The sequence below is a fragment of the Physeter macrocephalus genome, chromosome 13 (genome assembly GCF_002837175.3).
Source record: "Physeter macrocephalus isolate SW-GA chromosome 13, ASM283717v5, whole genome shotgun sequence".
In the NCBI taxonomy this organism is placed as follows: Eukaryota; Metazoa; Chordata; class Mammalia; order Artiodactyla; family Physeteridae; genus Physeter; species Physeter macrocephalus.
In genome coordinates this window covers 52,346,452-52,359,769 of record NC_041226.1, presented here as the reverse complement: position 1 = coordinate 52,359,769, position 13,318 = coordinate 52,346,452, and the positions used below count along the sequence as shown (strand labels likewise).

Sequence of the window (13,318 nt, the reverse complement as noted above, 5' to 3'; positions counted from 1 at the left end):
TACTGTTGTGTCCAGTGAATTTCTCAAATAGTCATTAAACAGAATTAGCTTCAATATTACAATTTGAACAATATTATAATGTAATAAATTGAAGCGACACAATAAAAGAAAAAATCTATCTTCCATTATTACACACAACAAATCAATTTGTTCTCATTTTTTTCATGTCCCCTTTCAAATGTCCTTAGCCAAATAATCTTATTCTGGGGCATAAATTGAAGACTTGCTCACGAGTCTTCAATAATCTTAATAAGCTTACCTTGTTCAGATCCTGGTTCCTAAAAAATGTTGTAAATTTCAATAAGGGGGTAAAATCAAGTCAAATCAATTACAATTTGTACATTTTTTTTCAATCTTAATATTGAATCAAGTGATTGTTGTTCAATCAAAACTTCATCTTACTTGAGTTCTTTTCTTAGCCCTCTGTAAAAGCAGGTGGCTACTATCAATTCATTGCTTACACAACTACATATATATGAAAATTTAATTTAGTTTTATTCTTTTAAGACAATCTCAAATTTAAATTGCTCTTAAACTCCTTGTTTTCAAGAATATTTTTGAAGATTGTAATGAACAAGAGAAAAATTTAAATTGTTCATCATTTGCACGTGTTCCTTGCTTCCCTCCCCTCAAAACAAAACAAAACAAAAACCTGGGATTTTTTTAAAAAGAGGATATTTCCTGATTCTAAGGTATGGAGGTAATATACATAATATTAATATGTAACATTCAGGCTACTCCAAGATATTAATCAGTTCAGAATCATGCTTCATGCAATGCTAAGTCAGAACAAGGAAGACTTCAGATTATATAACTTGCTTTTATTCTAAACAAATAGGCAATAATAGCTCTAAAGAGACATTTCTGTTATCGCACTGGGCCTTCATACCAACTCTAACACCAGAAGGCCTGAACAAGATGCCTAATTTGATATACCTTATTATTGGACAATTTGTTATACATCCTGAAAAGAAAAAAGACTGGAAAGGCTTATATCACTGAACTAATCTTTAGGATTAACCTATAAACTAATTTTATCATGTACATAGCCTTCCATGTAAATTATTGCATTCGATTATATTGAACTATATGAAATTGTCCTCTTGTGGATCAAAAATTATTGAATGTCACAATTTCATAAAATTCAACCTAACAGATAATTTCTTTGGTATCTTCTTTGAACTAAGCATTGAGTGGTGCAATGGGGATCCAACAATGAAGAAAAACAGTAACAGTAATAATAATACCAATAGATAATATCTAATAAGTACTTGAGGAATAAGTGCTTCATAAGCTTGCTAGCATATAATTTTTCTGGTAATTCATGAAGAAGGTAATTCTTACAATCCCCACTTTACGGATAAAGAAGCTGAGGCTTAAAGGAGTTTAAACGATGTGTCCAAGATTATACAGCTAATAAGTATTCTCTGAACTCAAAAATTTCACTACCAAGTAGAAGAGATGGACACATGAGCTAATGCAATACATGGCAGAGGGTGGGTACTGAAACGAGGCTCACACACTGCACGGGAAAGGTCATATCATTAAGGCCATCTTCACTTTACAAACTAAGTCATCTTGGAAGAGGGACAAGGGATAGCTGTCTTTCATTGACTCTTTTATCTGTAACATGAAGTATTACATGGTCTCTGGATTCAGTACCTGACCCTCAGACAGTGACAATGCGTTATGCTCTTATTTAGTGAACAAAATCTAAGGACAATTTAGCACTAAATAATCAGATAAAAGAATGATAAAATCTTTGGTCCAACCATAAAGTGAATAAAACAAGATATGCAAGGGAGGCTTTGTTTCGGAATCTGTTCCAAGTACATTCAGAGTTGATCCTCTTCACTCACCCACATGAAATACTGTTTAGTCCAGGAGTCAGCAAACTATGGTCCTCAAGCTAAATTCAGCCTGTAGTCTTGTTATATAAGTAAAGTTTTATTGGAACACAGCCATGCCCATTCCTTTACGATGTATTATCAATGGTTGCTAGTTGACTAGTTAAAATAGAGACTGTTTTGGTCCCCCAAACCTGAAATATTTACTACCTATCCCTTTAAGCAAAAGTTTCTGACTCCTGATCTAGTCTAATAAACTTTATATGATATCTACTTACTGTAAAAATAGAATTCCTATACACCAAGTAAGATAGAATATCTGTCAGAAAGTAAATATATACCTTGGTATCTTTTATATTTAACTCGCATTCAAACTAGCATAACAATATATATTTATAGATTCGTGGTTTTTTTACATCTCTTTGTTTACTCAACACGATGTACCTTAAAGAAAATTCTCTCTATAAAAGACAAATGTCATTCTTTGTATTCTTTATTATTTCAATAAAGTAAGTATAATTTTAAAAAATAACCTCCCAACTTTAGGAATTGTTTGAGTGTAAACATAAGAGAAGAGGGAAAAAATGATGAAGGATAAAGGAAGGAGAATTTTCTTCACATGAAGACCTTCTCTTGGGCTGCTTATGTCTAAGAAATTGTTTGGGGAAGATATTTCATCCCAGGAGGAAACTCGATTCATTTTGAGGAAATCCCAAGCATGGAACACAAATCCCACACTGATAAGAGATTATTCCCATATTTTAAGGAATTCCTCCCCAAATATCCACAACCAGGGAGCCCTGAATAGGACTTGAAGACAAGGTTTCTGACATAGAGGTATTGATTTTGGGTCCCATTATTGGCTGCCTCTGTGATGGGACAATGAGTTTTATCATATTTTCGAGGTTGAATAGAAGAAAATGGAGAAATAAGTTCCATAAACCTCACCATTGGTTAGTTCTGTTTGTTTCTGGAGCCACTATGATGAGATTGTCACGAGTTTGGTCCCTTTAAAACATGGAAGAAGTGATCAGAGAAATGGTCAACTTACATCAAGTGGTTTCAAATATTTATTAAAATGGAGAAATATTTTTATTATAGAAATATTTTACTTTAAAATATTTATTAAAACAGAGATCATCTCAAGGGGTTGGAGTTTTTCAGTGTTGACTCTGAAAATATATATTTGGACCTAACTATAACTGCATAGAAATAATAAACAATAATTAATGGTTTCAGAAAATTCACGATGCGTCAGGCACTGTTCTAAGTGATTTACGTGATTTTATATGATTTAATCCTCACATCAGTCCAATGAAATAGTGTTAAAAAATTAATAAGCAGAAACTTCAATGAAAGAGTTAGGAGACCAGAAGGGGGCGCTCTTGTGCCCTGTGATAATAGCGGAGCCCAAGAGGAAGAAGAATGACTCCTCTTCTTCCCTGGCACGGACTCAGCCAACGAAAAGCCTTGAACTCTTTGTTTACTGTAGCCCTCCCAACCTCTTTTTCTCCTTCTATAAAAGTGTTCCTCCCTTCCCCTTCAGGGACTTGCATATGGCTCCCCACACTTGCAGACCCCAAACTGCAGTTCTCTGGTGATCCTGAGTAAATCCATCTTGGCTGGAGAAACATCTGGCAGTCTATCTGTTTCAGGTCAACAACAGTAAGTATTATCATCCTGATTTTACAAAGGGAAAAGCTGAGACACACAAAGATTAAGTTTTTGCCACATGGCTAGTAGTGGCAAGGATGGAATCTAAAGCTATGTAATCTAACTGCAGGGTGTATGCACGTTCTATAACATCAACCATCTTACTGGGACTTATTAACTGAATTGACATTGGAAGTGATCAGGGAGCATCTGGCCCAATTTCCTCACTGTGAGGATGAAAAAACTGAAGTCCAAACAGGGAGTGTGGCCCTGCCCATCTCACAGTGCTAGTGAGGATAGAGCCAGGTCCAGACCCCCATCTCTGGGTTCTGGTCTGATTCGCTTTTCTCTCTCCTGTGCCATCCCTCTGCTTGAGAAAAATAAATCAACAAACAAAAGTATCCCATCCATCCTGAAAAAACAACTGTGCACCTAATGCATCAAGGCACCTACATTATATTAGAAATCATCTGACCAAAATCTTAAACATTTTACATAAAAGGTCATGGGTGCTCCATGGTTTTTCTTGAACTACCATTGATACATTGATACTATAGCAGTGTCAGTCTGCTGAAATGATGATTTAATAACGTTTTTAAGCATTGGTTAATGTGAAACAAAAAAAAGAGATGCGTATTCAATCTTGCCCTTGCACACTTTTTCCTGTTCTTGGGTTCACTTTGATGAGGTTACTGAGGTCTTTGGAACTTTAAACAAAAAAGCAAACAAAAACATAATAAGTAAAAATGGAATTAAGTCAACTAAGTACTTTGAAGGATATATGTGCTCAAGATGAATTTTGCGATTAGGTTTTGAGAGAAATCAATACCAGTCTATGCCCTTCATTTAAAAGAGTAAAAATTTTGACCTCCATACAAATCATTGGTATACTAGCTCAGTTTCCCATTTACAATCAAAATAAAACCATAAAATTAGGGCAAGATTGAGTTTAAAAGATCAATTCTGGAACTATTTGCCAAAAACTCTCACCTGGCCAGCCCCTTTCAGTATTCTACATAATGCTATAGCTATAATTAAACTATATTTTGTTAATAATTTCCATTTGTAGTGCCTTTTTGCTTTAAAGGGATTTTATATCCATTATTGCACTTGATCCTTAATAATCAAATGACAAAGGTGGAACAGACATTATGATCCTCATTTTATAACTAAAGAAGCCTCAGCTCAGTGTTCGAGGGACTTGCTCCAAGGCACCCAGCCAGTAAGTAATGGAGCTCAGACTTTCTGACTCCACAGATTTTTCAGCATAGCTTCTCTAATGAGAGCCACAAACTGATGCAGAATTTGATCCACAAATTGATGGGAAGGAAGAAAGATATGATATAATCCTCACCCTGGGTTATTTCTTTTTACTTCATGGGTCACTTTGATGAGATTGTCAAGGCTCTGGCCCCTTTAAAGCATAGAAAATGTGATGAGGTTAATGATAGACTAGAACCAAGTTGATAAAACTATTCATTAAAACTCAGGAACAGTATAAACACTCACTGAGATCATGCCAAAGAGTTGAAGATTGTTAAAGGTACGCAGAAGTATGTAGGGATTTAAATATCTCTGAAACACACTGAGACTCAGTGAGACAATATTTTAATCTTGGGGCTATTAGGACCACTAGCAAATACTGAACTAGGACTCTATTTTGATTCATTGAATGCTATGCTCTTAGCCTTTTCCAGGTGCACTAAACATATTTTACTATTTTGTAATAGTCTGTATACACATTTCATGGAACATTCCACAAGACACAACTCTACCCATCAACTTCCAACATGCTGTGGGTCTTCTGAACTTTGGAGAACACATATTTTGAAAAATTTACATTCATTAGCAGATTTTCTATTTAAACACTGGATTTAGATAAGTATACCAATTTGTTAAAAGTCCATGATATACAAATCTGGTATCTGCTGCTGGTACTTATAACTGTGTGTTAAAACTACAGATTTTGACTAGTTGTGTTGGCAATAAACAATAGGAAGATTAAAATCTATAAAGTTCTGAAATGTAAGCTATATTTACTATAATATAAAACTCCGTGTAGTCAGTAATTTATGATTACCCTTTAGTATATCTGCTTCTGATTTTAATGGAATTTTGCTTTTCCCATTGCTTTTCCTATTCCTATTACATGTGTTTTCCACATTCACAGTGCCAGCCAAAGTGCCTCTGATCTACAGAGGATACCACATGGGTAAAGAACGTCCACAGAAGGCACTTTTACACCCTGGATCCCCATGTCCTGTGGCCCTGCTAAGATTGATCATGAAATCTCTGAGGTTGCGTCAATGCAACATCAAAGGTATAGATATTTGGAAGCAGCTAGACATTGACTCAAGTTTTTACTTGTATGCAGATGTCTGAGAATGTGTATGTCCCTGCTAAAAGCAGCAATAAAAAATTTGATCATTTTTTCATGCAAATAATGAAATTATTAACCCTGAAAGAGACAACATTCTACCCCAATACCCTTTGCTGATTTTTTTAACCCCTTGTTGCCTGAATGAAATATGTGGAATTTGAATGCCAGTGACTGAGAAAAAAAATTCCCAGGATTCTGTTTCTAGATTTGAGTACTCAAAAAGAAACCCCATAACATTAAGCACTGCAGCTCCTCCCTTGTAATATTTGTGTTGGTTGTGTTGTCAAGACCCTGATCTCTTTAAATATATTAAATAGAGCACATATCAGTATAAGGTTTGCTAAATTTTAAAGTTCATATAGTCAATAAAGAAGAGTGTGCTATTTAATGTAGTAATGTAAAATAATATTTTGAGCTCAACTGTGGGAAGCAATGCCTCATAATGTATATGTCTTCAATATTTATGCATTCTTTCAATCCACAAATAGTTATGGAAAGCTTACTATGGGCCCCAAGTTACGGGATAGCTGTGAACAATACAGACGGGCTTAGCCCTCAAGAAGCTTCCATTCTAACTTGATGAGAGGCAGGCAATATGCAATCAAATGTATAAATGAATGCCACATTTCCAGATAATAATATATGCTATGAAGAAAGTAAAAAAGAGTGCCTGGTGCCTGCAATGCTGGGGTTGAAGGAGGGGGTGGTGACTTAATTATACTCAATGGTCAGAAACGATCTCTTTGAGAAGGTGACAATATGGGAATAGAGCTTCCCAAAGTGTGAATAACATACACAGAAGTGTTAAGGCAGAAGTGAGCCTGGAATAGAAAAAAGATCAGTTTGGCTGGACTTTACTGAACATGTGAAAGGCCATCGCTGAAGTTTAGAACTTTATTCTACCTGAAATAAGAGAACATTGAAAGTTTTTAATAAGGGAGGGAGATGATCTTATTTTACTTTTAAGAGATCTACAGAATTTAATCATACTTGGTAAAGGAAAAAAAAAGATGACTACTGTCCCTAAAAGGTCCCAGGAAGCACACACATATACAACCATGAACATAGGTACTCATATACACACAAAAGCACACGGATATACTCACACATATATTTAGGCACACACAAGCATGTGTACACATGTACGCGATCAAACACACATTTTCACTTGTTTGCACAGACACACACCCGTATGCACTCACACATGTAGGCATACACACATGAATGCACACACAAGCATACACACATGAATGCACACATTTGCATGTGTGTATACACATGTGTACACATAGGCGCACACACACGCACACCCCAACCTATGAAAAACAATAGGTGATGATTTGAAATACTCTTTTTAATAAAAATTAGAAGGAAAAAACATGAATTTTTCTTGGAGAGTCAAAGTAAATTAAATACTTGAACAGTATCTAAATTATTAAGAAAACATAATTCATGTGAATCTTTATTATTGCTAAAACTATTCGTATCTACTATGTGCCAGGCATGACAGTATTATGATCCCTATTTTGTAGGTGAGTAAACTGAAGCATGGGGACACAGCTAGCAAGTGATAGAGCCAGAATTTGAACCCGGGTCTTTTAGACTCCCTGCTCCCAACCTCAAGTTACCTCCCTGAAATACCCAGGTAGCCAAGGAAGTCAGTGCTTTCTTCTCAGTCTGTCGGTTGCAAAATTGTACACGTCTGCAACTCATAGGGTCACTGGGCCTGCAACCACACTGTGCTGCTGAGAACAGGACGGCCTGACAGCACGCACCAGCTTTCAGCCAGCCAGGCTCTGCTGACAGGGCCTGCAGGCATCAGTGACACATTTTAGAATCAACGCATAATAACATGTACTGAGTGAATGGAATGGAAAGGAGTTCAAAAGAAACCACATGGAATTATTTGGTATACTTTTCAGCAACACGCCAACAAGCTCAGTTTCAGATATGTTCCATCTGTTTTTTAAAAAATAAAAAAAGAAGCAAGAGGACATAAGCTTTCCAGATTTACTTGACAGTTCATGGGTAGGGTAACTCGTTTACAAGGTACACTTTGTTAAGCTCTTCATCTTTAAACATACACTGCACTATATACACATACCCACACTACACACAAACATAGTACACACGTACACACACAGTTTGTACGTAAACACATCCACACACACTACTTACACTCCCAGAGACATACACTTGTTTATATATGCTATTTATGCATACATAGACACACACTACTTATACATACACACATACATTTATATATATATATATATATATATATATATATATATATGCATTGTGATGGTTAATTTCATGTGTCAGTTTGACTGGGCCACAGAGTGCCCAGATATTTGGTCAAATATTATTCCAGGTGTGTCTGTGAGTGTGTTTTGGGATGAGATTAACATCTGAATCTGTAGACTGAGTAAAGCAGATGGCCGTCCCTAACATGGATGGGCCATAGCCAAGCAGCTGAAAGACTGAATAGAACCAAATGCTGAGTTAAGAAGAGACTTTGCCTGCCTGACTGCTTGACCTAAGACCTTGTTCTCTTGTCCTTGGACTGGAACTTAACCATGGGCTCTCTTGGTCCTCCAGGCCTTCAAACTTGAACTGGAACTACTATTGTCTCTCTTGGGTCTCCAGCTTGCCAACGATAGGTCTTGAGACTTCTCAGCCTCCAGAGAAGGGCATGTGCCAATTCCTTATAATAAATCTCTCTTTCTCTCACTCTCTCTATATATTCTATTGTTCTGTTTCTCTGGAGAACCCTGATTAATACACACACATACACTTATACCAACACACTTATACATATACACTAATATATACACACATTTATACTAACACACTATTTACACATGCACATACACATACAGACTCACACACACACACAAACACACACACACACACACACACACACATACACTTACACACAAAGAAATAAATAGTAGAGAAGGGTAGTCAAATTCCCATTTAATTTCTCAAAATCTACCTTATAGCAAATGTCACCTGAGAATAAAATGCAAGAGGTCACTTCTGTGTATCACTCATATAGAATTGCTTAATATGATGTATTTGGAAAACACACACACATACACTTACACACAAATAAATAAATAGTAGAGAAGGGTAGTCAAATTCCCATTTAATTTCTCAAAATCTACCTTATAGCAAATGTCACCTGAGAATAAAATGCAAGAGGTCACTTCTGTGTATCACTCATATAGAATTGCTTAATATGATGTATTTGGAAAAAAAGAGTTCAGTTTGGTTTGAATTTCAATTTGCTCTCCTGAATGCAAGCACTCAGAATTCCAATGTGTTTATAAATGCCAAAGGAGAAATAAAAAGCTTTAAATTACTTACCTCTTGATATTTTTATTTGTTTCAGGATTCACTTTAATAAGCCCATTGAGGTCTTGTTTCCTTTGAATAAGGAAATGAGTTTTAATGAATGTCATTAAAATAAAACACTAATCAAGTGAACAATGATTGGCAAAATTAAGAAGTGTTAAGTATACATGTTCTCTATCAATGTAATTTTTAAAGCTCTAAATGCAAATGAAAATTCTTCTCTTACATCTTGAGCTGAAAACCATTTAAGTTTCCTAATTTACCAACAAGAAACATATGATGTTTTTGTTTTGTCCTCAAAATGCATAATTATACGTGAAACTTGTTATTTAACAAAATCAGCTTTGCCCTCAGATACATCTTGTTAGAACACCCCAGATGGGTGGCACTGAAGTAATGTTGAGTTAGATAAAGTTCTATACTGGATCCAGATAGAATGTAAATTTCCATCTAACAAATCAGATATAATTGCCTATTCTGTTTTTAAATAATAAGAATAATGTAAAAGATGATAAGAGTTTAACAATATGAAAAATAATTTAAAAAATATATGTCTTCATATAAATGCAACCATTCCCCCTTTTAAAATATAATTAGATTATGGTGAATTATAAGAGCAAGAAAAAATACCTTACATGGTAGGAAAATTAATGACGCTTCTTGGGAAGACACATGTCAACTCCATTAAAATGCACTGAGTAATACCAAAAGGGGCATAGCCAAAGGGGGCAGTAGAGGATGGCAGAGGTATCATGACTGAGTACTGCTGCCTTGTCAACATAGCCCTGAAGAAGAGAAGTGGTGGGGTGTTCTTCTTCCCAGTGTGTATCTGCCCAGCCCCTCCCCTGGGCTGCCTTCTGAGACCACCATCCTCAAAGAAGTTGGTTTTCAGTAGTTTTAGTCAAGACTCACTCTTGGCTATCTTTGTCATTTTGGAGATCCACTTTTTTTTTTTTTTTTTTTTTTTTTTTTTTTTTGCGGTACGCGGGCCTCTCACTGTTGTGGCCTCTCCCTTTGTGGAGCACAGGCTCCGGACGCGCAGGCTCAGCGGCCATGGCTCGCGGGCCCAGCCGCTCCGCGGCATGTGGGATCTTCCCGGACCGGGGCACGAACCCGTGTCCCCTGCATCGGCAGGCGGACTCGCAACCACTGCGCCACCAGGGAAGCCCTGGAGATCCACTTTTAAAATGTTGTCAAGATTGTGCTTTCTTTAGATGCAAAGAAATTCAATTCAATAACTCACCCCTAAAACCAAATCAAAATCTGGGAGAAAAGGCAACTTACTATTAAACACTGGGGCAATTCTTCAAAAATAAGCAATTTTATTGGGAGCAAGGAGGAAAGGTCATGTGGCCTATCATTATTATCCAATTCCATGCCAGTAAAACATATTTCTAAAGTTAAAATGCCAAATCATTTAATCTTATTGTCACTTACAGAAATCAGATTTAAAGATACTAATCAGTCTTACCCAGTGGTGTTTTCACTTTCTTTGGGATTCACTTTGATAACATTATCAAGGTCTTCACCTCTTAAAAAAAATTTAGATCAGTTTCAAAGTCTTCCCACAGTAATTTTTTATACATATTCCATATTATTGATGATTAATTCAAGCTTTTGGAGAAGATTATTATACTGGTATTAAATTCATTTTTGTTATGAAAGTTACCTATCAATTATATAGTTAAGTTGATCTCTAGGATTCTACTGGGCTCTAGGTAAATTTAAATTTAGATAGTCTCTCCAAAGTAAAACTCAGGGTAGTAGAGTTCAGACACAGAAGAGAGAAGCCAAACTCAAAGATGTGACCCCCTTCAGTATACTGAGAAGATCACACAATTAACCCAGTAGAAAATAAGCAAGATTTAGAAACATCAAAGCAGTTCTCACCCTCTGCTAGTCTGATCTGTCCTAGCATTTGCTTCGATAACCGTTTTGAGATCTTGGATTCTTTGGAAAAAACACGGAGACCTTATGTCAATTAACTTGCATTCAATTTTTTCTGAAAACCATATAAGTAAGAATGTCCCTGAAAGGATGTCAGATGTTTCCAGGGCCAACTGACCAGAGAAACTTCAATATAATTATCCCTTAGCTTATCTTTTTTAATTTCCACAGTAGTACTTGGTTTAAATCAGTTTAAAAAATCTTCGCCAACACACCCCCCTCACTTTGCAATTTTGTCCTTTCTATTTCTTAATTTAAATAGAAAATTTGTCTCATTTTTAAATTATTTAAGAAAATATAGAATAAGAGATTACGCAGTAAGTTTTCCTGCACTTACTTCAGTGCAACTCAAGCATGCGGTCTAATGGAAACAGGATTCATCATATTCTTTGCCTACTATCTCTGATAGGCCCCAAATTGCAACAGTTCAACTGTAACAGAGGAAAGCATAACACTCCCATTTCCAACAAGGTGTAAAAATCTAACATGAAAAAAGAGAGCCCCATTATGTTAGGAGCTTTACTTACCCTTTCTCGTTTTTGTCAGTCCTTTGATTAACTTTAATAAGACTTCCAAGACCTTGGTTTCTTTACAACATTGGAGGGGGCAGGGAGAGCACAGCAACGGAGAGAGAAAGAGAGAGATTCAACAGTAGATTTTTCACAACAGCAGTAAGACGTTATCAGTACCTGAAACATCAGAAGTCTTTAGAAATATTTAATTCAAGTGGCTCTTCTCATGCCAAATGCTGATATGCTAACTATCCTACAGTGAGGACCCAACCATTACTCAGTTATGATTAAATCAATTTAAACGTAAAGGTTCCCCCCACACCTCAGCTTTTGCTTTCTTTGTCCTTTGAGGGTGCGTTGGTGAGAAACTAACTTTAATACATGTGTTGAGATACTGTCTTCCTTAAACATGAAAATCATTCACATCAAGGGTGGAAATCAGATGATCAACATTTTAAATCTAAATATTTTGAAGATTTAGACAAGTCATTTTTAATAAAAAGTAACCTGGGAAAGGTAGAAATAACTATTTGATAACCCCAGTACTTTATATGAGTCGACCACAACCAATAAAACTTTCACACACCAATAGTTTAAAACAATTAGGGAATATGAAAACGAATCTCTCTAAATCCTCTGGTTGTTCAATGCCATTTTCATCTGTCTCTGTCTTTCACTGTGATAAGACTGCTGACATTTGAGGTTCTTTCTGTGTAAGGAAGAAGGAAGGGAGACAGGCAGGGAAAAAGGAAAAGAAACTGTGGGCTCTCCCTACCACACCAAAGAGACCCATCTTTTCTGCATCAAAGCCCAGCTGCTATCAAGTTATACCAGCTTACAAACACCTTCTCTTTTCTCCTCCTTCCTAGCCCACAAGATTGACTTGTGTTCATCCCACTTTTCCTAATATCCACCACTTGTATGGAACTTTCCAAACTTCATTTATTTATTTATCTTTTAATTAATTAATTAATATTATTTTTAACATCTTTATTGGAGTATAACTGCTTTACAATGGTGTGTTAGTTTCTGCTTTATAACAAAGTGAATCCTATACATATACATATATCCCCATATCTCCTCCCTCTTGCGTCTCCCTCCCACCCTCCCTATCCCACCCCTCTCGGTGGTCACAAAGCACAGAGCTAATCTCCCTGTGCTATGTGTCTGCTTCCCACTAGCTACCTATTTTACATTTGTTAGTATATATAAATCCATGCCACTCTCTCACTTCATCCCACCTTACCCTTCCCCCTCCCTGTGTCCTCAAGTCCATTCTCTACGTCTGAATCTTTATTCCTGTCCTCTCCCTAGGTTCTTCAGAATCATTTTTTTGTTTTTTTTTTAGATTCCATATATATGTGTTAGCATACGATATTTATTTTTTCCTTTCTGACTTACTTCACTCTGTATGACAGTCTCTAGGTCCATCCACCTCACTACAAATAACTCAATTTCGTTTCTCTTTATGGCCGAGTAATGTTCCATTGTATATATGTGCCACATCTTCTTTATCCATTCATCTGATGATGGACACTTAGGTTGCTTCCATGTCCTGGCTATTGTAAATAGAGCTGCAATGAACATTTTGGTACATGACTCTTTTTGAATTATGGTTT

At 36.2% G+C, this 13,318-nt stretch overlaps 1 protein-coding gene across 4 annotated transcripts in view; it reads right to left on the bottom strand.

Annotated features, from left to right (window-relative positions):
- SCEL (sciellin) overlaps window positions 1-13,318 on the bottom strand; it is a 340,495-nt gene that overhangs the window by 36,981 nt on the left and 290,196 nt on the right. For all 4 annotated transcript variants that reach the window (XM_055089467.1, XM_055089466.1, XM_055089464.1 and 1 more), the window contains 6 exons: window positions 11,715-11,774; window positions 11,131-11,190; window positions 10,712-10,771; window positions 9,253-9,312; window positions 4,855-4,914; window positions 2,796-2,855 (listed from right to left, as the gene is read on the bottom strand). In XM_055089467.1, coding sequence (XP_054945442.1) covers window positions 2,796-2,855; window positions 4,855-4,914; window positions 9,253-9,312; window positions 10,712-10,771; window positions 11,131-11,190; window positions 11,715-11,774 — 360 coding nt within the window. The remainder of the gene's footprint in view (window positions 1-2,795; window positions 2,856-4,854; window positions 4,915-9,252; window positions 9,313-10,711; window positions 10,772-11,130; window positions 11,191-11,714; window positions 11,775-13,318) is intronic.